At 37.3% G+C, this 25667-nt stretch overlaps 1 protein-coding gene across 5 annotated transcripts in view; it reads right to left on the minus strand.

Moving 5' to 3' along the window:
• igsf9bb (immunoglobulin superfamily, member 9Bb) overlaps positions 1-25667 on the minus strand; it is a 204558-nt gene that overhangs the window by 14180 nt on the left and 164711 nt on the right. For 2 of the 5 annotated variants that reach the window (XM_049466492.1, XM_049466491.1), the window contains exons 14-19: positions 24482-24708; positions 23422-23506; positions 20720-20881; positions 18692-18737; positions 10787-10873; positions 1280-2914 (exon numbers count right to left, since the gene is read on the minus strand). In XM_049466492.1, coding sequence (XP_049322449.1) covers positions 1280-2914; positions 10787-10873; positions 18692-18737; positions 20720-20881; positions 23422-23506; positions 24482-24708 — 2242 coding nt within the window. Of the gene's footprint in view, positions 1-187; positions 234-1279; positions 2915-10786; positions 10874-18691; positions 18738-20719; positions 20882-23421; positions 23507-24481; positions 24709-25667 lie in introns of all 5 variants that reach the window. The other 3 variants (XM_022676039.2, XM_049466493.1, XM_049466494.1) reach the window with 2 other exon arrangements.

Below are 25667 nucleotides of genomic sequence, written 5' to 3' on the forward strand. Positions count from 1 at the left end.
TAGGATTCAAAGACTGCAGAACGTAAATGTGTGGCTACCTATAAAACAAAAAGAGAACAAAATTGCAGGTTGGTGCAACAAATTAAAGAAATCAAGATCCACAGACTCGTATTCCCCTTTAAAGAACAAGGTGAATAAAAGCCCCACCTGCTGCCCCCCCCCTTTCAGACATGGATCCAACCCTTACCTATTGCGGTGTAGAGGACCTGGTCACAACAACGCTGCCCAGATAGCTGAGATCAATCAAAAACAAAGCAGGTAAGACTCCAGGAGTCATCAAGAATGACCAACTGCCCCTAATTGAGATGATGACGACATTGCAACAGATGAGAGCGGACAGTCCCTGCAACGCGATTCGCCCAACAAGCCTCCCCCTGGCAGTCAGAGCTGGGGTGACCTGGGTGATGGGGCGGGGGTGGGAGAAAGGGGGTGTGTGGGAGAGGCAATCATGCGGTCAGATTAATAAGGAACAGGCGATGAGCCCTGTGCCTGCTGTGCTGGACACGTCTAAATCAACCTCGTTTCATTCATACTGTAAATCATCCTAAAAAGCCTGGAGTTAGTCAAAGCAGGGCTTCATTTTGACTTCATTTTGAATGGTCAATTGGGATGCACATGTGGGGTTCCTCCTGTTGGGTGAAAGGCAGGGTAAAGCATGACACAGAATGGAAAGGCTGGGGTCCAGTGGTGGTGTCCCTCTGATTCCAGGCTTTTAAGGGGCTTTGGTACTGCATTTTAAATGGACTTAAAATGGCACTTCTCCAGAGACTGAGCCCCAAAAGGTCTGTCACCATATCTGTGAAGCAAATAATCCATCCTGCCTTGGACTGCTATCTGCAACGTCCTAATCTCACAACGTTAAACTTTTGGTAGTTCATTTCCTTTTTAATCTAAGACAAGTGTCTTTAAGTGCTTCACAGACCTTATGAATGAAATTTGATGTTTGACATGAAAAGCAGCATTAGTGAGACTGAGAGCTACATTGCTGTAAAGCACGGAATCATCTATGTAGAGAATGATTTTTGAATGGTTTGAAAAATGTAAGGCATCTAGGGCAGTTTAGCATAGAGCACATGACTTTTCAATGCATATTTTTTCTTTGGCATACATTGCTAAATCTGCTGTAAACAATATTTATTAATATTTATTTTAGTTTTATTTAACAAAACTGATACATTTATATAAAAGCTATTGCAGTATGGTCTTAAGAAAGTGTTAGACAGAGGACAAATGGTAATTGAACCATTTGACTGATTTCCTGTAAGTCCATTGCACCTACCCTGAAGCTGATAACTGGGGCGGAGAGGGTTCTGATGGAAGGATCTCCTCCTCAGTCCTCCTCTGGCTTGGCATCTGCCCAAAAAGGTTGCTGCTTTCCATGGGGGGTGATGGGGACTGGGATGGATAGCTTGTTGCTGAGGAAGCAAAGGCCATGTGGGAGCGGTAACTAGGACTTGCCCTTCGGCTGCCCTGGCCTTGAGCAGGAGAGGAAGAGGGCGAGGACCTCCTCGAGAAGGCGACAGAAGAGGGGGGCTGCAAGGTAATTTCAGCCATCTCGGGAGGGATGGGTGGGTGGATGCTAGGACGGGGCCTGGGACGCACTACAATCTCTGGTGAGCCCTCGTGAGAGCTAATGGGGCTTTGAGTAAGAGGTGAGAGGCGGGAGGGCTGGAGAACCACCATACTGGGTTCCATCCTGCGGGGCTGTCTGGGGCTGAGCCTGGGAGTTAGCTCGTACCAGCGCGTATCCAGGCTTCCGAATGAGCTAGGGCCAACCATGTGAGACGCTGGGTCAGGGTAAGGCAATACTGGCACACCCAAACCGTGGCTTGTGTGTCTTAGCTGCCCTAGACTCTGTGCCTCTTGCATAGGTAAACGCTTGGCTGGAAGGCCCTGAGGCTTGACTTTGCTGGGAGACTTGCCTGGCCGACTTTTTGGGGCCTCCAGCTGCAGGATACCAGGGTAGGAGGGTATGTGGATGGAAGCGGGTGGGAGAGCACTAGGAGGGAGAACAAGTGGAGGAGGAAGAGGAGGTTCCCGGTGAAACTGCAAAGGGTGAGGGGGTGGGAATATGAAGTGAGGACCCTCGATGGTGGCAAAGGAAAAATCAGGCCGTTGCCAGATGTCCGGGGAACGGGATGTGTGCGTCAAGGGAAGGGCGCAGCCAGAGACTGCATAGTGTTGAATCTCTCCCTCGCCAATCTCTTCCGGTATTGTGGGATGACCAAAAGGCCCTTCGATGTGGTAAGGGGGTGAAGACATGACCGAGCTAAGCGGGCTGGTTTCGGGCATGTAGAAAGGAGGAGGAGGCTCAGGTTCTACATGACTGCCCAAATAGCCGTAGAACTGGCCATGGGAAAAGGCTCGAAAATGAGGAGCACCACGGATTTGCCCTGTGGCCTGAAGTCGGCTGCTCTCCATGATGGTCATACCTTCCAAGGGCCTCTGGAAGCGAGGGCTATAGGCTGGAGGCTGCAAGTAAGACTCCTGGCTGGAAGAGATAGGAGAGATTTGATGGGGTCTGAGAGTGGCCATCATTGGAGGCATGGGTCCTGGATCATCGTTCTCTTCGTCCGACTGCCGGAATTCAGGGTAGAGGTCTGACTCTTCCACAAAAGGGAAGCCCTCGATACGCCTGGGCTTGACAGGCGTCTCCATGTCAGTGGGATCCATGACAAAGCGACCGTCCGGGCCGCGGCTTATCAACTCAATAGGTGTGGTAGCCTCAGCTTCATGCTTAGAGACACTGTATTTCTTGCTAATTATTGCTCGTTTGGTCTTCTTGTATAAGGACAGCTCTTTCTCCTTGGCAGGACTCTGAGGAAACTTCTTAGCTCGTGAGCCGTCCTCCGAGGACTCGGATGGTGGTCCAATAGACCGGACACTCTCTGGACTCATCTTTCCTGAAGAAGACCTGAAGGAGAAAGAAAAATACGATTTGTGGTGGCACCATAGTCAGAACTCTTTGCATCTTTACCACTGACAACATCCACATCAAACACATTTGATCCTGTTGAGACTGTAATAGTCTGGGCTTTCCTTAGATGGAGCATCCAAACCTATTTCAATTCCTTGGAAAGAAAATAAATCATGTTAGCCGGAGTCAATAATATAAGAGATCTGTCTCTGATGTATGATATGCAGCTTATCAAATGAGCAGCAAATGTTGTGAGTACCATTAATGTCATACAACAAGTCTTGCCTCTTTTCCTTGAACTAGAAAAATACCTTAACAAATTACTTTAACCAGAAAGAGAACGTATTCATGGTAGAAATAGGGGATGGAGATCAACCTATGCACCTTTTAACAAATTTCTCTGCCTGAATATGTCCATTAAATGTGGTAATTAAGAGCTGAATTGGATAGGGTGGGTTTGAGCAGGAAAATCACCAGCCCTCCGGGACTGCAGTTCTCCATCACTGGTTTATGAAGTCACCTTGTGAGTAGAGTAGTAGAGTAGGTTGGAAGGTTTGTTGTCAATGAACAAGACAAGGTGTCACTTAAAAAAGCAGATTTATTTGACTGTTATGATTATTTAGGCCATTTGAATGAACTTACACACAATCGACCTATTCTGTACAGTTCTCTGTACACTTTTTTTATGAGAGTACTGTTTCTGTTGTGTTTCATCAGTTTCACCCAGATGCACAATGTTAGCTGCTAAGAAATAACTTAAGATGCCACAAAGGGTTCTTTGACCATTGCCATGGAGTGGGGTGTCTGGTCTTACCCAGAAAGTTCCAGTGTGTGAAGCTGCAGGTTTTCATTGCACACCTTCTAGTTTTTTGCCAAATCTGCATCTAAGCTATTTGACCATGTGATTTTTCTGGTTATAAGACTGGACACCCTTGCCACAGATGCTGTGTATGCCACTTTATGTTCTCTTATGAGCCGTGTTTGACATGTGTCAGTTTCAAGAACCTTTGAAAAGCTTCGTCGCCAGGTAAGGACTTCCTCCAATAGCTTTTACCTTTATAATATATGGAGAATCCTAAAATATTTATTTTGAACCAATTAAGAGTGGCCATTTTTATGCCATTGCATTGCATTAACATTGTGGGCCCTGAGTGAAAGCTGCTGAATCTTGCATGAAAATCTCTTCTTTCTGGATATGTCTACTCATATCTCTTTGATGAGAAACGCTGAGAGCATACTTTTCACTTTTTATTAATATTTGAGTGTTTTTTTATTGTTTTAATTTCATGTTTCATCCTTTATTCGAAGAAAATGAAAGAATAAGAATTCTAAACATCTAAAACATATAACTAAAGTAATGAGAATTTTAAGAAGGATTTTAAGAAGAAGTGAATCAGATTGTGGGCTAGGAGAGCATTTATTACACCAAGAGAGACAAAGCAAGCAAAATCCAGAGAACAAGAGATAAAATCTGCAGATTTAAGGAGCCAGAATGTTTTTTTTATCATTAGTAGTAGTAACACCATGTCTTCGCTGAAGCTGCAGTTTCTGCTGAATCACTACGGGTTGGACATGTGCTTTTAATGGCTGCAGTGACGAAACTGGGTTTCCACAGCAACTGCCTACTGATGATCAACTCTGGAGGCAGTGACGTCACCCCGGCTTCAAGAGACAATATGATGCACCAAAGAGGAGAATCCAGACTCGTCTTTAGGACGGAGATACTGCACGCTTACACAGAAATAGAATCAGAGCACTTAGGTCTATCTATTTCAACAGATTCATTTATAATAGGAAAAATATGTATTAATTAAAAAGATTTGCTTATCAATAGTCTTTTGTATATATTTTTTGTATATAGTTTTCCACATGGATTAAAAACACCTCTCAGGCAATGTAAAGACACAATAATTTTTTTTGGTTGTCAATAAAACTCGATAAACGCATTACACATCTATAACACATTATAATGCACTCATAAGGCATTGCTGTAAACATGGCTGTAAAAATATAAAACAAGCATAATACTTATCTGGATTTTTTATGGAATGTATTATCATAAGTTCATAGTGTTCATAGTATGTTCTACATCAATAACTAGAAATGCTTGCATAGTGCATTATGCTTTATTTATTTCTAACCACCAATCTTATATACTATGAGAAATATACTAGACTCTGACATTACAATAGCTTATAGTCATTTATAACATATTATAACATGTCTTCATATACTCCAAGTAAAAAAAAAAAAAGACTTTCGTAATGGAAATAGACAGCTTAATACAGCTTATGATGCATTATGATGCATTTTAAATATATAAAATTCATTAAGCTTAATAAGCAAGGATATAATGTGTTACGCATTTCTATAAATACTTCTATAACCATGTTTATAATGCATTATATGTTAAATGCGTTCATAGAGTCTTATAGACATGACACCATAGAAAGTGATACCTGAAGCACATCTAACTGACGTTGTTGTAGTTGATACAACATCAAGTGATTGTCAAACAGATTACCGTCATACACAATAAAAATAATACAGCATAAACAATAAAATAGAGATAATAAATTTTATCTCATTTCAATATTTCAATTCTCTGCTTTCATAAAGTGTCAGAAGATTAAAGTTAGGATTGTCAATGCAATTTTTTTAGTGAATATAAGGACAATAAGATTTAAATACAGAGACAAATACAGCTCCCTTCTCTTAACCCATCTTTTAAACATGAAAATATATAGCCATATAATACATTATATTACAAATAAATGACCCGTGTAAATTGGCCCATCCTCCAGACTCTCCAGACATACTCCTGCCATTTCAGCTGATATGATATGATATAATATGAAAAGTTTAACACTGGAGATGTACTTTTGGAAAAATATATCTGCAAAGATCACTTGGCACTAAACAATAACTGTAGAGTAAGCTCAAATTGAACACTATCAAATTATTATATTACCAAAACAACAAACAACCACACCTTCTTTACATTTCATTACACAGTGTACTGTAAATAAGAGTCATATTTATGGAGCTTAAAAGCTGACACAAGTACCATATGATATGTATTAATCTACATTTTGTATGTTTGAATGAAATGCACTTGACTTTTGATTAACCTGAAATGTTTAATGTCGCAATTAATAAATGCTTTGAACTTGTGAAATTTAATAACTTGAAAAATAACAACTTAAAATTGTAAGATAAAAAATGTTTCAAATGTAAAAAATCCAGATCCATAATTTCAAACCTATTTCATTTTAAAAGTCAATACAAATGTAGTGCGAATGTTAAACCTATGGTATATTTAAATGTGATGTTCACTGTAACCAATTTCTCTATTTTTACAGTAAACTAATACAGTAAATAATGATGTTTAATGATGTTCTATTATAAATCTGTAGATAAAGATATGCAATGTATATTGGGATGCCTGATAAAAACAGCTACCACACCTCTATATATAACAGTAACTTTTGGGGGGAAACATAGGTGATTAGAAGTGATTAAAAACGTTACCCAAGATTTACCATTAGTTCCAAAACTAAACACCAGATAAAAACACACAAATCTACCTTATGCAGAAGCTCCCCAAACACATTTCCACTAAATACATTTGAATCAACAGTTTACACTTATTTGGGTTGGGTAGAATTTACTCCATATTTTGACCAAATATTATCTTAATTAAACATTTTTTTTTTTTTTACATTTTATACAAAAGTTACATCTTTCCTATTGAATCCCATTGGCATTTGATATTATTCAATTAACTCACTGTCAGTGTGAACTCTTGCCTACCAGGACGACCATTGCCTGGGTATTCAGTTATATAGTGTTGTAGGCAATAAGTGCAAGTTGCAGTTTTATTTACTGCAAAGCATGACTTGTGTTTATGTTAACTGCAGTGTTTCTGCTGCCACAATTTTGCTGCTAATTTACAGAGAAATGTATTTTACAGTGTATGGCTAGCTCTACTTTTACAGTACTTCAGTGGCTACTAAAGACCCCAAATATTAAAAGTACGTATTGTCACTGTCCTATGAAGAACACTTATCTCCATTTTTGTAGATTTTTTGTTTACAACATAATTTGAACTGGCAAACTGTCCCTTACGCTGTGCCAAAATTTCTTGATGAATGGACCAATAGAAACTCTTCAAAATGACCTGAAATGAACTCTTTTTTACATTGACTTCTATTGAAAGTTTACAAGTTTTTTTCTCCCTCTGGTAAAGTTGCTGTTTTGGAGATAAGTGTTTTTCATTGAACAGCGACGATATGGTTATTGTAAAGAGTTTTATTGTGCATTTACTTATGACAAAAAAATCTGTAATACTCTTTAATTTATTTACAGTGAATTACTATTCTTATTATATGTTAATATGCTGAAATCTTTCTCCACAGTCAATTACTTTATTTTATACTCCTTTATTGGTAATTGTTGCTGTTATCTTACTGTATGATTTACATTAAACTTTTTACAGTGTAAATCTGATCCTTTAATGTGAAAATTGTAAGTTTGTTCATTTCACCACCTCACAAGTTCAAAACACACACAAAAAAAAGCATTCTTAAAATTTAAATGTGTAAATTACACCATTAAATATTTCACATGTATCAAAAGCCAGGTAAACTTAATTCAAATAAACAAAATACAGATACGCTTCATATATATTCAACACATTACACCTGTATTATATCTGCAACATAAACATCAAAGTGGAAAATGTAACATTTAAGAGGTTTAGACGCAGGAACGCACGTCGCAGCGCGGTCACGCTCGCGTATGCAGGGGTGTGCTGGTCACAAAGAGGCGGTACAGAGGACGCTTAGCAGCGAACTCTGCAAATCTGAAATGGAGATGATGTGGGATGATGATTAAAACACTAGAAATTGTGTTTCAGTGCATCCACCTACACCACGAATAAAATAACACAGAATAAAATCAAATAAAATACTAATAACTAAATATATGATAAAATTCAAGATTCGGCTACAGAAGAGAGGTAGATTGCATTTCAATTGACATTAAAAGTGTTTACTGTCTAGGAAAGGCTTTCTAAAGGACTTCGGAGCATTGCTGCAAGAATTTGATTGAATTTAGTCAGGATATTGCATAATCACTACCCCAACTTCCACAACCCCCATCATTCTCAGTTCATCCCAAAAGTACTGGATGGAGCACCATCATTCCAGAAAACACAGGGGGTGGGTGGGGTTTGGGTGCTTCATACCTACAGTACATGGTGCCAACTGGTTCTTCTCTAATCTTCTCTAAAGTGGTGTTCGCGAACAATGGGTCATACTGTATGGTATATCAGAATTGAAAATTCTAACACAGTACCTGGCAAAAGTCTGGACACATCTCCTCTCATTCATTGTGATTATTTTTATTTTTTGATTTTGTACACTGTAAATTTAATAATGAAGACTTGAGGAACAGTCCCCTGGAATGGTTGGTGTTGTGTGACACACTGGATCACATCACTTCCTGCCTGTGAGCTAGCACATCATGTTGGAGACTACGGTTAAATTCCTGCTCTGGGTAAATAGATGCTGTACTACACCAATTAAAGTCCTTGGGCAAGACTCCTAACACTTCATTGGTCCAATTATGTAATAATAGGAACAACCTAGTAAGTTGCTCTGGATACATGTGTCCACAAAATGCCATAAATAATTAGTTAGGTGGTATTAGGGGGGCATGGGCTCTGGGTCGGTTTGTACATGAGCTGTTACTGGGACTCTGTTGGACTTCTCTAATTGGCCCCATCATTAAAACCCACTTTAATCTAACATAGGTCCAATATAAGCCCCATGTGCAGTGTACAATCCAGATCCAGGACCCATGTTTAACTCTGCCTGGTTCCATCACTGACACTAATAGGGTCCATCAATGACATCCATGTATGGGGCCAAAATGGAACCCATTTACCCACCAAAAGACAAACCCTGATTTGTTTGGCAATGGACCATTTTTACTGGCATGCAGGTTTTAGTGCACTAGGATCACTGCATAAGAGACTTTTTTTAAAACTTTGGTACATTTGCCTTCTTGGTACACATTGTAGGTGTTGAAACCATGTTTTTGTCTTGCCATTCACACTGCTGTACACAGTGTTTGCTACCATTCACCAGTTAACTACAGTTGACCACAGAACCTGTGCTGGTTGGATATTCTGGCTTGTGGTCTATTTTTAAAGGTGGTGCACACTTTGCAGCAATACCTAGACATGTTGTAAAAGAACAGCACCTACAAAACATCAGGCAGGTCTTACATGTTTTTTTTTTCTGGTTAGCAGGGGTTAGTACCTATTAAAAGTGGGTCACAAGGGATAACCTGCAAATTGGCAACAGGATCATGAGCATCTTAGTGGCAAATCTGTTGTGGTAGCATACTGGGACCTACTTAATGTTATGTGGTATGTTTGATTTGTGCATACTGTACTTATCAGCCACTACCATGTTGGTGTTACTGCTGTGCTGAGAATGGCCCACCACCTCCCACATGGTATCCAGTCAGCGTGAAGTGTGGCTGATTAAACCACATGCATCAATAGATGAGCTATAGACAGTGACCAAAAACCTATATACCTACAGAGGTTACATATAATACAAAAGGAGTACATACTATGTATAGGTACAGGTAGTTTTAGCTGACACTGTAGATAAAAGTAAGCATGTGCACGTAATAATGCGTCTATGTACACTGCCTGACCAAAAAACATATTCCCCATCTGGATTTAAGCAAGTAAATAATGTGGGGTTGGTTGTTGCTGCAGTTGGTCTGCAGGTTTAGGTTCAGCAACAGTATGTGCTGAAAGAATGAGGTCAGCTGACTACCTGAATATATTGAATATAGACCAGGTTATTCCATCAATGGAAGATTTTTTTCTTCCCTGATGAACACGGACATATTCCAAAATAACAATGTCAGGATTCATGGAGCTGGAATTGTGAAAGAGTGGATTCAGGGAGCATGAGATCATCATTTTCACAAATGGATTGAGAGAGTTCACCACAGAGTCCAGATCTTACCCTCATTGAGAATCTTTGGGATGTGCTGCTGCAAGATCTTGATGAAAAATTAATGCAACACTGGATTGAAATAAATCTTGTGGCATTGCAGAAGCTTATTAAAACAATGCCACAGTGAATGTGTGCCCTTTTTTTTGGACAGGCAGTGTATTGAAAAAAATCCAGCATACCCTGTTTTTATCTTCCCTGTTTGCATTACATAAGGAAGCAGGATCTCTCCAAGCCTTTCCCTGTAAATAAATCATTACGTGGAGCCTGTGTGGGGATTCCGCCACGAAGAAACTACGTGAAGCAGCATTGCCCTCTGCTGGACATATACGACAGCTGCAGCAGTGAAGGTCAGCAGGCTTGTTTAGAGCTAGGTGTGCGTGCGTTATAAAGACAGGCAGGCGTGGTAAGAGGCCGGGGTCTCCTCTGAGCGCAGCAGGGAGTGAGCGGGGGGTCACCTCGGGGGCAACAGCCCCCCACAACAACCGTGCCCAGCAGCGCATATGCACAGCACGAGCCCCACTGTTGAACTAACCCGTGCAGTGTTCATTTCAAACTTACACTTTGAAAAATAAAGGTGCCAGGCAAGCATGGTGTAATGTTCTGTGTAGAGAGATGCATTAAATGAAAAGGTAAAATGTGTGCATGTATAGTTAAATAGTTAGTTTAACCTAAAACCCTACAACTGAGACACTAAGAAACCTTTATTTCTTACGAGTGTATCAACTTGAATGAACACTGCACGTGTTAATTCAGCGCTGGGGATTCCGCTGTGTTGGGGCATGCGGCCAAGCCAGCACACACAGCTGCAGGAGGTGCAGGCACTCACTTAGGGCTTGAAGGTGGGGGCTTGTAGCTGCTCCCATTAGTCCCCTCCCAGAAGGGCTCTACGCCAGGCAGGGGGGTCAGAGGAGTCCTGCGTTGGGAAACATAACAGAAAGAGGAGGAAAAAAAGGGGAAAAGGGGGCAGGAGAGGATGAGCGCCATCAAAGAGCTTCAGCTTCCATAAAACCAAAAAGAGCAGGAGACGAAAAGTGACAGGGGAAGAGGGAAAGCAAAAAAAAAAAGGAAAAGAAAAAGAACTAAAAGGCACACCAAAAAAATATGAGCACTTTGGGTAATTCTGCATTTATTATGTTACACCATGAATTATATAACACACACATCTGAAAGCCTGGGCTGATATTGCTGGTTTCAGGACACACAGGTAAGACTGAGTCACATCCTGTAGCTTCAAGGCCACTGGAGACATTCCTTAACATTACTACACCAACATTCACAACACTTCACAACACAACTTTATACTGTTCCAGAATAACAACCACCCAGAGACACGGTTAAACAGGCCACTGTGAATAAGAGGATTCTGAGGCAGTCTAAAAAAAGAGGAGAGCATTATACAACAGCAATGATAAAAAACAAAAAGAACATTTTAACCATTGTGAAAATCTCTATCTGGACAGGATTAGTTTCTCAGGGGGTCCTGAGGTAAATTTCTCTTTAATAGGAGGTCCTCTGTGATTTTATTCCCGTCCAGAATGACCATGTATCTTTTTTTTTCTAAAACATCTTCTGAGAAAATTACAGCCAGAGTTATGTACTGTTTTTCACTGAACTCTGTGGTCCTCCGGTAGTTTTACTCCCATCCGGACGACAGAGTTTCGTCTCCTCGCATTTAATAACACACCCACTCTCCACTCAACATCGACGGGTCCTCTGTGGAGATTGTTCCTTGGTGTCCACTTAGCAGATAACCTCACCTGGACCCTGAACACCAGCTCTACAGCCAAGAAAGCCCAGCAGCGTCTCTACTTCCTCCGGAAGCTGAGAAAGGCCCGTCTCCCTCCACCCATCCTCACACTCTTCTATAGAGGGACCATTGAGAGCATCTTGAGCAGCTCCATCACTGCCTGGTTTGGGACCTGCACCGTCTCTGACCGCAAGACCCTCCAGCGTATTGTGAGGACAGCTGAGAGGATCATCGGCGTCTCTCTCCCCTCCATCACGGACATTTACACCACCCGCAGCATCCGCAAAGCAACCAGCATTGTGAATGACCCCACTCATCCCTCACACGAACTGTTCTCCCTCCTGCCTTCGGGAAGAAGGTACCGCAGCATCCGGTCCAGCACGACCAGATTCTGCAACAGCTTCTACCCCCAAGCCATCAGACTCCTTAACTGCAGAGACTGAACTGATGGTTACCCCACTTACCCCAGAAAATGGAAAGCACTAAAACCCCTACTACCTCACTGGACTCTATTGCACACTGTGTAATAGAGTAATTACTACCTCACCTGGTCTTTTTTGCACACTGCAAAATTTGCACACTGTCTTGTTATTCATTATTCTTTGTCTGTATTGTGTTGTATTGTCTGTCTGCACTTTTGTACTGTTGCACTATTGTTCTGTCTACACTGTGTTTATGTGCACCATGGTCCTTGGAGGAACGTTGTTTCGTTTCACTGTGTACTCTGTATATAGCTGAAATGACAATAAAAACCACTTTGACTTTGACTTTGACTTAATAAAATAGCTATTTATCCACTGCCACACACCACAATTACACTTTGGGTGTGTGCTTCCAAGGAGATCCACGTAAACACAAAAGCGAGAGGAAATCGAGGAGCTACTGAACGTGATGTCGTGTGAACGAGAAAGCAAAAAAAAAGTCAATGGTCATCCTGTTTATCACTGAATATAAGTGTGAAATATTTTTCACAGACTTCCCCCTGAGAAACTAATCCCGTCCAGATAAAGGGTTAAAGAGATATACGTACCCCATTCTTCACTGGATACTCTGATTTCTTAGATCAGATTAAAAATTCTGATTAAAAGCTGAATTAAAGCTAGGGACACACTGAAATAAATAATTTGGCAAAAAATTAATTTTTTTAAATAAAGATTTTAGCCTTACTTAGAAAAAACAGTTCACGTTTAATATTAAAATGATACATGAAATTAGTTTATCCAGCTCTGATAGCATACATTTTTCAACTGTTTTTTCAACAGTTCAGTTTGTGAAGAAGTAAAAAAAATACAGTACCAGCCAAATGTTTGGACACACCTTCTAATTAAATATTTTTCTTTATTTAATGTATTTCCTTCATTTTAGATTAATATTAAATGACACATATGGCATAACTTAGTTAACAGTAAATAAAATAGTTTGTCCTCCACCTGACCCAATCCCCTGATCTAAACCTGATGAACTGAGATGGTGATTTGAGGTGATTTAATTGGGATGAGCTGGAGCTTCACAGCATGAAGGAAAAGCAGCAACTATTGTTCAGCACCTCAAGGAACTCCTTCCTTCAAAACACTGAGAAAACGATTCCAGGTGACTCTCCCTCATGAAGACACTGAGATTAAAATACCAGGATCTGTTTTCAAAGATAAATGTGCTACTTAGATGAATCTAAATTATAAAGCATATTCTGTTTTTTTTTTAACACTTTTTATTCACGGAATAATTCTGCATGTGTTCCTGTATAGCTTTAATACAGTCTTTAATATTAAATTTGCAACGTAAAAAAATCTGAAAAAGTGAGAAGAGGTGTGTCCAGACATTTGACAGGTACTGTATACCAAGTGTAATAATGAAGTGATGGTAAATTATGTGTGCAAGATAGTAATTGAGTACCATTGGCATTACAATCACTTATTATTTGATTATCGTGTAAAGAACTGAAGAGGCTAGCATTACTACAAAAATCTGACTTTTAGAGTTTAGGTAGTTCTAAGTAGCCAGAGGTCATAATTCACACCACATGTCTTTAAAAAAAAAAAAATATATATATATAAAAAATAATTGTGATACCAAATATGGTAAAAAAAAGTGATCACAGCTGCCAGTATTTGGTGCTGGGTTGTGCATTATGAGAACTCCCAATTTTATTCAGTTAACGTACAGTAAATGAAGGATTATAGACAAAATTAACATCCCAAGATCAACCCGTTGTATAATATCAGACACTAAGTATCAGACATTCTTAGGCAAGGCTGAGGGTTAAAAGTGCTCCAAAAAATCTCTAAGAGAAAGCGTAACAATGTGCATATCTATTTCTTTAAGCTTTAACGTTTCTGCATAAAAACATTCTGTTATACCATCAACACAACAACAAAACAACAGTGCAGGAGGTAAATGCTGTACATAACACACACATACACTAAACAAACAAGCACTCACTGTATACAGTATATAATAATATGATTATTTGTGAAATTACCACAGGTTACAGTTAATTTCATTACAGGATGAGAAACAGAAATGACAGAAGAGAAAGATTAGTCCACTCACAATCCTGCCTCTATATACTGTACAGAGGAAAAGAATGCAGCCAACTTTAGCAACTTTATGATTTACCTACCTGATAGTGGTTACATATTATTGAAAATAATTACAAATATATATTTTAGTGGTGTAATATTAGGATAAAATTGTGAATAAGCCTGAGCAGGGAGTGTCAATGATAAAAGCAAGGTAATGACATTTTTAAAAACCAAAGCAAAGCAGAACTCACACGTTTACCATGGTAGGACATTTTCTTTTAAATACTTTATACAAAAATGAACAGATCTTAATGCATTTTACACCTATAATTGGTTAGTTCTGGTCCAAATTAATTAATTAATTAATTAATGAACTGCAAATGTTAAGTGTTTTCTACTTGGTTCTGTTTGTTTTTATACAGGGAATAGTGTCTGGGGGCGGAGCAAGAAAGTAAATACAGGAAGAAACGTTCTGTTTTCAATTTAACAATGGAGTAATAGCAGAGATGAGCATTTTAGCTTAAACTACTGTAGTAAAGCTCATAGTTGGATAAGATCAAGGTTCAAATCTTGTTTTTACCATAAACAAACCACTCCAGAGTTTGTTTGAGACCAAACAGATCTTATCTTAAGGTTTCAGGTGTGGTTGTTTTGTCCATATCAGGATGCAATAACTGTATTCACACCTGCCCAAATGAATCACACCATGGTGGAAAAAATATTTGATTCTATTAAATTTATTTTTATTTTTTTATTTTTTTAGACTATTCTTATCAAGGGCTTATAAATGATTTATAAATGAGTTATAAAGGGATTATAAAGTGTTTTACTTTAATGCTGTTAAAAGTTTAATACTATCGTTGGGTTATCAATACTTAAAATGCTTAAAAATAAGTAAGAACCGGATAAAATAGGCAACAGTGGCCAATTTGTCAAATTGTGCCTGGCATTTATTTACACTGTTAAACTTCAGATCCTTGTCCTTATTTTATAAGCTACTTATTCTAGTTCTAATCTTTTAAATCAGTCTTTATTAAACTATATTATGTTTAGTAATATGTTTAATCATCAAACTACCTATAACTAAACTATAATTATCTAATAAGTAATGATGGCCCTGATTTTGCAGAATTTATTTCTAGTTTTATTCTATTTTATTTTATTTCATCTTCAGTTGCTCCTTTGAGTGTAACTGGACTGTGAGAATACAAATTTGTTCTCCTTCATTTATCACGTGTGATGTGAAGAACAATAAAGTCTCCTTAAACCCTTGAATCTATGAGCATGCTAGCTGACAAATTGTTGTGTTTAACTGGTTTTTAATTATTTATAAAAACCTAATAATTCACTTTTAATATACTTATTTAGAAGTATAGTCTATTTAGAAACCATATAGTGTTAGTCTAAAGTGATACCTATATATGATATACAGTATGTGATAAACAAACCAGTATAAATAATCTAAAATAATTTTCACATTAACTTACATTTAAATACACAATTAGTTTAAAATCAAATAAAGTCTTTTTAAGTTAAATTTGATGCACACAATCTCCCAGTTTCTGACAATCACCATCAGTGTGTATTGATTCCCCACCAAGCTACTTTAGGTAAAATTTTAGATTATTTGTATTTTATGATTAACTGCCTGGCCTCTATGTTGTAGGCTGTAAGGGCAAGCAACTCTGTGTTGGCTATACTATGCTATACATTTTACTCTTCATCATTTTCTTTCTAAACCTAATTTATGTAGTGTTTTAGATCTTCGTTTAGCTAAATTAAATCTTATCTAGGCTTACAGTGTAGATTACATTGAAAATCTCCATTCAAAATAGAGATTCAATAGTCAAAAGCTAAGCTTATTTCTTCTCTGGGAAACTTCCCCTAGATGTTTAGAATATAATGTTTTATTATTTCCTGGAAAGCAATGTAAAGCACTATTACACAGAAGGAGACTTCTAATATTGTCTTACTTAAGCAAGAACAGTGGAGGACAGCTTACAACAAAATACATTTAGTTAAATTCAGTTATTTATTACCCACTCCTGAACCTGTGTTTACTACACTTGAGAACAAGCCAGCAGTCATAATGATCCATTCTTTCATGCACACAATAATCATTTTAAAAACGCATTCAAAAGGAACATAAAAACATGAGTGTACTCTTTATTGAGTCCCTACTGTTTTTCCATTTGTCTGCATATCCTGTTAGTAAAATTAAAATAAATGCCTTAGAATAACCAACACACCATCTCCACAGGAAAACACATATACACCTCCCTCTCACTGAACTCAATATGCAGAGCTAATTAAAGAAAACGCAGAGCTGCTTTTTTCAGGACTGTATTTACCTGCATGACAGCAGTATGGCACTGAATCCCTGCACTGTGCAGGTTTTTCTGCTTCTGTTCTGTTTTTTAATTCTGCTGTGTAACTACCCACACTGCACCTGGCCACCTGAAAATCTATTAAAAACACACACATACAAACTGAACTCACCACCCAATGCTCTTTTAATAACAACCAATAGCACAGAGGACTAGACTGAAACTGAGCATGTCTATAAGTAATCAGAATATAAAAATGTATGGGTCATTATATCAGAATATTATAACTTTTGGCTATTCATATTTATAATTTACTTCAGACTACTATAAATCTTATTTTTACATATTAATCACTTTATATTTTTTTATTTTCTGTCATGCATGCATGCATGTGTCCAACCAGTTATCTGTATTTGATTAAAACATAATCGACCTATAGTTACCAACATTACAAACTGCGCATGGTGACCATGTTCTGTTTCAAACATACATTTTATATTTTAAAATAATTTTAATTATTGTAATATTTTACCACAGTAATAATTAAGTAAAATTAATGTTATTAATTGCTAAACATGCAGACTCTTGTAAATAAAACAGCATAAAGGTTGTGATGTGAGGTTATCCCAAGATGATTGGATGGACAAAGAATTCTTGGACAAATATTAATAGTTTGATATTTATAGTAAAATAGCTAAATATAAATTGAATAATAAATAAATGTTAATAGTAAATTATTAAACCACCTTCAGAACAGAAATAATTATTTTTTTCAAACAATTATGCTATTTATTAAGAATTAAGATTATTAAGAATTGTTCAACTTAACCAGGCAGAACTTCAAACCTGGCAACCCAACATAAAAAAAAAACTGCAATAAATGTACTAAAGGTTAAATACTACTTGAAATCAATATTAAAATTTCTCTATATACTGTATGTAATAATGTGTTTAATCAGAGTAAATCTTTAAAAAAAACTATGCTGCGGCCCATTATATTGATATTAAAACATATAGTGCATAGTGTTAATTGTAATATTTTAAATTGTAACAGTTAATTGTAAACTGTTAAAATAACAGTTATTTTTACATTTTTAGATTAACACTTTTTAAGATATTACAATACTTCAACTGCTAAAGGAGAAATGTTCACCACAGAGACGTTCAGAACTGGTGTTATACTGGTGTAATGGGGCATGTTGTTGCATACAGTATACACTATTAACTGAAAACTCTGCTTTATAGTGACATTTACAAGAAATCATTTACAGTAAATATATTCTAGAGTAGACTCTACAAGTTAAGACATTTTTTACAATTTGTTTAAACTGGATTATTTTATAGTTTATAGTTATTTTGAGAGTTTATTAACTTGAAGCAAATAAAAATAAAAAGAACTGCATGTAGAAACAGTAACAGTGGGAAACTGTGTGCTTTAAGTACAAATTATAACAGCTGAATATTTTCACTTATTCAAAATGTATGTTAAATATGTTTTTTATGTACTGTTATGCAAAATGTTACTCAATGTATTGAATCAATCACATTCCATTACCTTCTGAAATAAATTTACACAATTTTGAAAATATTCAGTAGAATATGATGATAATGGTATTAAAAAAGTAATTTATAAGACAATACAACATGTCATCATATTCAGTTTTATATGCATATATACTCAACATCAAATATGTACTCAAATATATACTCAAATACTATTCCTGAATAGTATTAGTGCAGATTTAATTTTTTCTAGTTTTATGTCACCATATTGAATCAACATATCAACACATACAAATTATTTTTAAAAATGTCCATATTTACTTTGGTCCTGAGGCTTTAATATTATTAATTCATGAGCTGATCTACTTCATTTAGGTGTTTAATTTAACTTTTACATTATTAACGCAGTGATTTAGGCAAGCAAATGTAATAAAGACTCTACTGGCCACCAGTGGAAAACCTGCTACTCTGCTATTGGGATTTAATATCATGAATTTGGGTCTACTTTACTTGGACAGTGATCACTGTATGTCTATGAGTTACTGACCAATCACCAACCACTGACCAGTGATTTATAATTAAGCCAACTGGGGCTTGAATTGAGGGGGTAGGAAGTTTAAGAGTTTACTTACGGAGTTTCCACGCTTTTCCTGGTGTGTGTTATCGAGAGCGGAGGATCTGTGGTAAAATGATAACATGGTCAGACCAAGAACAAGAAGTAATCAACAGGATATTTTATTTTATTTCAGAAATCAAAACATGCTAAAAACGGATGTTTTCTAATGTCATATGATATAGAAAAAAAGGTATTTTACATGACTTTTACTCGAAAACTGATTACTAGGTATGATCCAATAGCTCTTAAAACTCTCACATATTTTTATCCATATGCATTTCTTTTAAAGATAAGTAGTATCCTTTAAACATATACCTTTATCAGTTTTTGCTAAATAATTCATTTTTTATTCATATTCATATTATTTTTAATAAACATATTTGTACAGTTTATAGCTGAATGAATCAGGCATGATATAGACTCTGCTGTTAGATATTCTTACATATTGTTACATATAATTGATATATTTGTGTATATCTTGATCCTATTCTCTACAAACTAGCTAGGACTGTTGTAAGTCGCTCTGGATAAGGGCGTCTGCTAAATACCTTAAATGTAAATGTAACTATTGTGATGCCATAAAATACACAGTACCACTTTAAAATAAGACTACCTTTATAAAGGGTTTATAAATGGTTTACAATTTGTTTATTAATGGTTACTAGTTAGGTTGTAAATGCCTTAAAAATCATTAATAATCAGTTATAACACATACATAGAAAGGGCAACAATATAGATGGCTGTGAATTCACTATTTGGCAAACAACAGGTCATTGTTGCCCTTTCCACGTATGTGTTATAACTGATTATTAATGATTTTTAAGGCATTTACAACCTAATTAGTAACCATTAATAAACTAATTGTAAACCATTTATAAGTCCTTGGTAAAGGTAGTCTTATTATAAAGTGGTACCCAATACACTAACAAAACTGTGAGAATAAATAAGCTAAAGTATTAATTAATAATTAGTAGACACATAACTTAACCATTTAACAATTTTAAACAATATTATCACAATGTTATCATGACACTGGGATTCTGGGATACTTAATGTACAGCTCTTGAAAAAAATAAGAGACTACTTAATAACCTCTGGAATATAATCAAGAGGAAGATGGATGATCACAAGCCATCAAACCAAACTGAACTGCTTGAATAATGTTATCCAAAAGCAGTGTGTAAGACGGATGGTGGAGGAGAACATGATGCCAAGATGCATGAAAACTATGATTAAAAACCAGGGTTATTCCACCAAATATTGATTTCTGTACTCTTAAAACTTAATGATATGAACTTGTTTCCTTTGAATTATTTTAGGTCTAAAAGCTCTGCAGAAATGTTAATTTTCTGCAAAAAAAATGCTCTAAATGCTCTAACAATCTTTTATTGATACTTCCCGGCATCTGTAGTTACTGAAGAGGATAAAATACTCCTAAATAAGCAAAAATGAGGAATTATGGATTTACTGGTTTCAATGTTCACAAGTACTCTTCACAACAGGTTTACCTCATTCATTTTAGATTATAGCGCCACCATGTGGAGTAATGGAGCACAGAGGCGAGTCTTAGGGAGTTTTGAGCACCTATGTTTCAATAAAAATAGCAATATTTGACGGCCCGTATCGATAATACATTGCAAAAAAATACTATACAATATATCGCAATAGCAATATTTTGTGCCACCTATATTGTATAAATGTCTAATATGGTCAAAATACCCATGACTAAATTTGAACAGACAACATTATCACTGCTATCGAAAAAAAAAAAAAGTTTTTTTTAATTTTTTCACATAATATAAAAAAATTCAAAATCATTTTACACTGATGTTCACTTAAAGTTTGGAACTTTTCTGTCCGACAGCGATGCTACGCTAAAGATTAGTAAGCGATATGCTGTATTATTGCACGGCCCCGGCGCAGGCCTGTTCCGCCGGCTGTGCAGCAGTGTGTGACGGGGAGCAGCAGTGGGCTGAGCTGCAGCATGTGTGTCAGGCTGGGATGAGATGGAAGGAGACGTCTGAACTGTGAGGGCACCACTGACCTCGTCTCCTCTTGAGCTTGCGCCGCCGCTGCTTGTTGACGAAGCAGGCCGCCAGCGTGCTGAAGAGGATGGCTGCTGCCAGGAAGCAGATGGTGGCCACAATGCCCGCCACCACCGGCCGCGCCAGCCCCTCGTCTGGCATGTCTGGCGGCGGGAAGAACTCTAAAAGACACAAAGGGTCTTCTTAGGGCAAACACACTGGCACAGAGATCAGAGGAGGCACTTTACTGCACATACAGGCCTAACACACATGCTTTAGTACGAACACGTAAAATCTGTTATGGCTGGGAAGTTTTTAGTATTTAAGTACATTCACTTAACATAAAATTCACTTTAGAATTTTTAAGGTATATGGTATTTTATAGTAATTTAAGGTACAAAACATATGCTGTTATCTAATCTGACCTACTGAATGGGGAGTAGCTACACACTAAGAAAAGTAAGTACAGATTTGTACTTAAAAGAGTACAAAGCTTGTCGCTGGGGCTGTACCTTATATTGAGGTACAAAAAAGTACCTTTCAGTGAAAGTCCTTTTTTGTACCCATGGTTTTTTTTCAGTATAAATTATAAAGATTATAAACATTATCATCAACTAAATATGGCTCAAAAACTTGATGATCCAAAATTGTCTGGCTTTTAAATTTAAAAATGTGCAATTAAAATATATATTGTTTATCAGTACAATGATACAGAACACTGAATGTACCTTTTTTTCGGGTTAAATGGTACAAATCTGTACTTATTGCTGTCAGGAAAGACATTGTACTTCAGAGGGAACAAATCTGACCCTGTAAAGACCAATATTGTACCTTTGAGGGTACAATTATGAAGAGTGTACCTTTAAATACAAAAAAGTACTCATAACGTACCTCTGTTTTTTAGAGTGTAGTGTGAACAGGTACGAGTTCAAAGAAACCTTTAAGCTTAGATGCCATACAGTGCATACACTACTGCTGCTTGAATGTCATTAAAGTGTCATTAAGTGACATAAAGAATGTCATCAAGCCTTACATAAAGGCAATATTACTGTTAAGCTAAATCAACCTCATGTGGCCATTCTATCTCCAGAAGGCAGGAGTAAATGTATCACAATCTACTGTTCACAGAAGAATATAGATTAACCTTTACCAATGTGATGAAAAGGCTAAAAAGCAGCAATTGGTAGCCAGTGGAGCTCAGTGAGAAGTCGGGTGACATACTGTATACTGTAAACATTTGGTACAGAGTCATTAACAGTGGATTATAAAAAGATAAGCACTTTTTACATCTTCTTGAGCATATATTATTAGGTTCTCACACTAGCTTTAAGCTTTAAGCTGAATGAACAGGCTGGTGTTGTTCCTGTGTGTGTTTTTCCTTGGCTTGAATTGAGAACCACCATAATTACAGATCATGTCACACGTAATTAGCTGCTGACTAGTATCTTACTAAACGCTACTCTCCAGCAATGCTCTTAGTGCTAATAGTGAGTATCATAGAGAATCTTTTGTATGAATAATTCATCTCAGTAAGTCTTGATTATACAAGATAATCCTTAATTCTTGAAGCTGCATTAATCTGCTGTTAACTGTGGTTTGAATTGGACTGGGGCAGTTTATATTATAATGGCTGTACAATAACTTTGAAGACCAATGCAAAACCATCACTGATTGTGGAAACTTCACACTAGACTTCTTCTCTCTTCCTCCAGACTCTGCTCCCTTGATTTCCAAATGAAATGTACATTTTACTGATGGTCACTGATGGTTTCGAGAGACATGTCATCTGCTGGTGTTGGTCCACTGTGTTCTATCAAGTCCAAAGTCAGTGCAGTTTTGTTTTCCTAGAAAATCTTACAGCACTTCATGCTTCCCTCTGCTGACAACTTTTATAGAGACGCAGATTTCATTTTCCAGCAGGACTTGGCACACTGCCCACACTGCCAAAGGTACCAGTTGGTCTTATATAATATTCTAATTAAATGAGACACTGATTTTTTTATTTTTTTATTGGCTGTAAGCCATAATCATCAACAATAAAAGGAAATATATGCTTAAAATAGATTACACTGTGTGTAATAAATACATCTATATAGTATATGAGTTTTACATTTTGAACTGATTTACTGAAATAAAGTAACTTTTCAATGATATTCAACTTTTTTGAGATGCACTAGTATACCCTTATTTTATTGGCCAAAACTAATGTCAGCAATTGACTCTACAACTTTCCTTACATGATATTTATCCCTCAGACTTTGGAAAGAGTGTTATTATTTTTTATTATTTTTCAGCAATTGTAAGCAAGTGAGTACGTTCTATAATAGTAATAGTGACTACAGAAAAAATATTATACTAATATTTACTTGCAATGTAAGGGTTGGTTGGACACAGAAATTAACCCTACTCCTGCACTATACGGCACCACAAATGGAGATTATCCATTGAAAGTATGGGAAACCAACCCTAAATCTTTCATAATAAAGCAGATCAACACTACATTTAAATAATGCAATAATGTAATAATGTAGTCTGCCCAAAAGTCCTGTAGGTGGCACTAAAGTATCATCAAACATGCTGAAAATCTTCTATAACGTGGCCTTTAGTGTGTAAACAGTGCAACAGCACTTCCTATGATGTACAGTGAACAAAATGAACACAAATCCACTGTATAATCAGGAGTTTCTGTATACTGCATATGTGTGCACTGTTCTCCACTGACCTGTACTGGAGACCCCAACTAAATTACTGGGTTCACTGATGAGGTCCTCCATTACTGCCATAACTCTGAACTCATACCATGCCTCCTGGAGAAACACAAACACACAAAGGATTACTAAATTCAAATTATAATCCTCAATAAACCTTTTTTTTGCACAAATAGAGGAACAATTTGCTGAAAAAAAGATTTGATTTGATAAGATTTGATACACATCCACACGCAACAATGCAAGCCGCTCCGACACACCAACAAGAGACAAACTTGAGGGGAAGTGAATGACTTGTCACCTGGCAGTGTGAACACAATTTTGGTCTGTTTTATTATAGCCAGTTAAACTGTGTGTAAACTGAAAAATACATACATTTTTAATGCATTTATTGTCATTGCTGTTTCTACCTGATCTTCACATTTTATCTCTCACATTGCATCTTCTAATGCACTTGGGGCATATACTGTAGCTAAACAGCTTTGCTTTCCCTGTTTAAAGTATTCTGGGAGCAGAAACAGGACAAAACACTCCAAATTTCTCTTACATCCAGTCTTTGGAGACGTCTGCCTCTCCATAACGATTTCCTCTTCTGTTCCAGCTTCATGTTTTTAGATGGATTTATCAGGGGCTTTCTGTTTTTTTTTTTATTAGACATTTTCTTCACTTCAAGACGTTTCAGACTAAGCTGATACGAGTGGATTAATAGAAAGACAAATTTGACTCTTAATTCCAAAGAGCCGTTATTCCTGATAAAATGGAAGTTTGGGAAATGGGTTACAGAGTGACTGATGAGCAGAACAAAGCTCTTGCTTTGGGCTTTTTTAAGAGTGACACAAAATCTTTCCTCATCCTCCATCCCTAGAATATATAACAAGTAAGCATTATGTAAATACGTGGTGTGACAGAGAGCGCTGTGCTGCTTAATCAAACGCAGTCGAGTCTGCAGAAACACATGAATCTGCACATTCTCTGCACAACTTCTGATCTGGAGAACGGCATTAAAAGACGTGTAAATAAAGTGCACACAGTATAAGAAGACACTGTGTCAGCTGACACCAGTCACACATGTACCTGAACAAGATCTCTGGCCAACAGCTCCGTCTCTCCAGCAGGGATTGCATCATCCAGGACTTCCCACCTCTCCCCGAGGCGAAACTCCATGATGTAATGATCAATTGGCGACGTGTGATTGGCTGGAGGGATCCATGTTAGTAGGACTCCCTGTTGTGTCCGGTTGGCTGTGAGGCACCGTGGTGGGGTAAGCAGCACCAGTGGTTCAGGGGTACTTATAGGAAATACTGCAGAGATAAAAAAAGAATATCCACCGGAAGTCAGCGAGAAGTGGGATATTTAATAGAATTAAGAGAAAACACTGGGGACTGTTTATGGTTCTATGCCATGGTGTTGCCAAAGAAATCACTTTGTATTTCATAATTGAACTGTCCCATCCCCTTTATTTTTATTTGTTTTGTTTATATATATATATGACTCGGAATTCAAACTTGTGACTCTTGGATCACAGTGTCAGCACCTTATTCTGTAGATTTACCATTTTAAACATACAAGGGGCACTATCTTTGCGATCTATCGCACACCGGTCAATTGCAGATTGAGCAGCTGGATTTAGTGCCAATGTGTCTTTGGTATCGTGAGGGCGCAAAAAATCTGCATGAACGAATTATCTTAATTAATCACAGGTGTGTTTTTTGGGTGTAACATAAAATAAACCAATCAGTGTATCACATGTCATTCTCTTTAAGAGCCAGGTGCACTCTGACTTTGGTGTGTTTGTTTCTCAGCAGTGCGGCGCCTTGCTGACCTGCGTGTTCACGCTGTAAAAGTACAACAGCAGCTCATTTAAGGGAACAGCAATGTTATTTTGTTCTTTGTTCTGTTTATTGTTGAGTTAAAAGTCGTGTTTTTGCTTTGCAGCCTGTCTGTGGGTGTGTGTTTTTAATAAGTGGTGGTATACTCAGCATTAAGCGCACCTATAGGAATGGACTCTGACGATTGACTGTTGTCTGGGTTCATTTCAGTCAGTGGAGCCCCTGTGTTTTCCACCACCAAAATAACAACACGCCAGAAAAATAACCTGAACCTGACCTCACTTCCAGACCATCACACCCATCAGTGTAGATTTATTCCTAAACTAAATAACTGATGCTATTTTACACCTAGCGCAGGGTATCGATAAGGTCCAAGGTCATTTTAGAACGACCATGAATGACTATATTGTATTGTATTGTGCAAATTATCC

This window comes from Astyanax mexicanus, chromosome 17 (genome assembly GCF_023375975.1).
Source record: "Astyanax mexicanus isolate ESR-SI-001 chromosome 17, AstMex3_surface, whole genome shotgun sequence".
NCBI lineage: Eukaryota > Metazoa > Chordata > Actinopteri > Characiformes > Acestrorhamphidae > Astyanax > Astyanax mexicanus.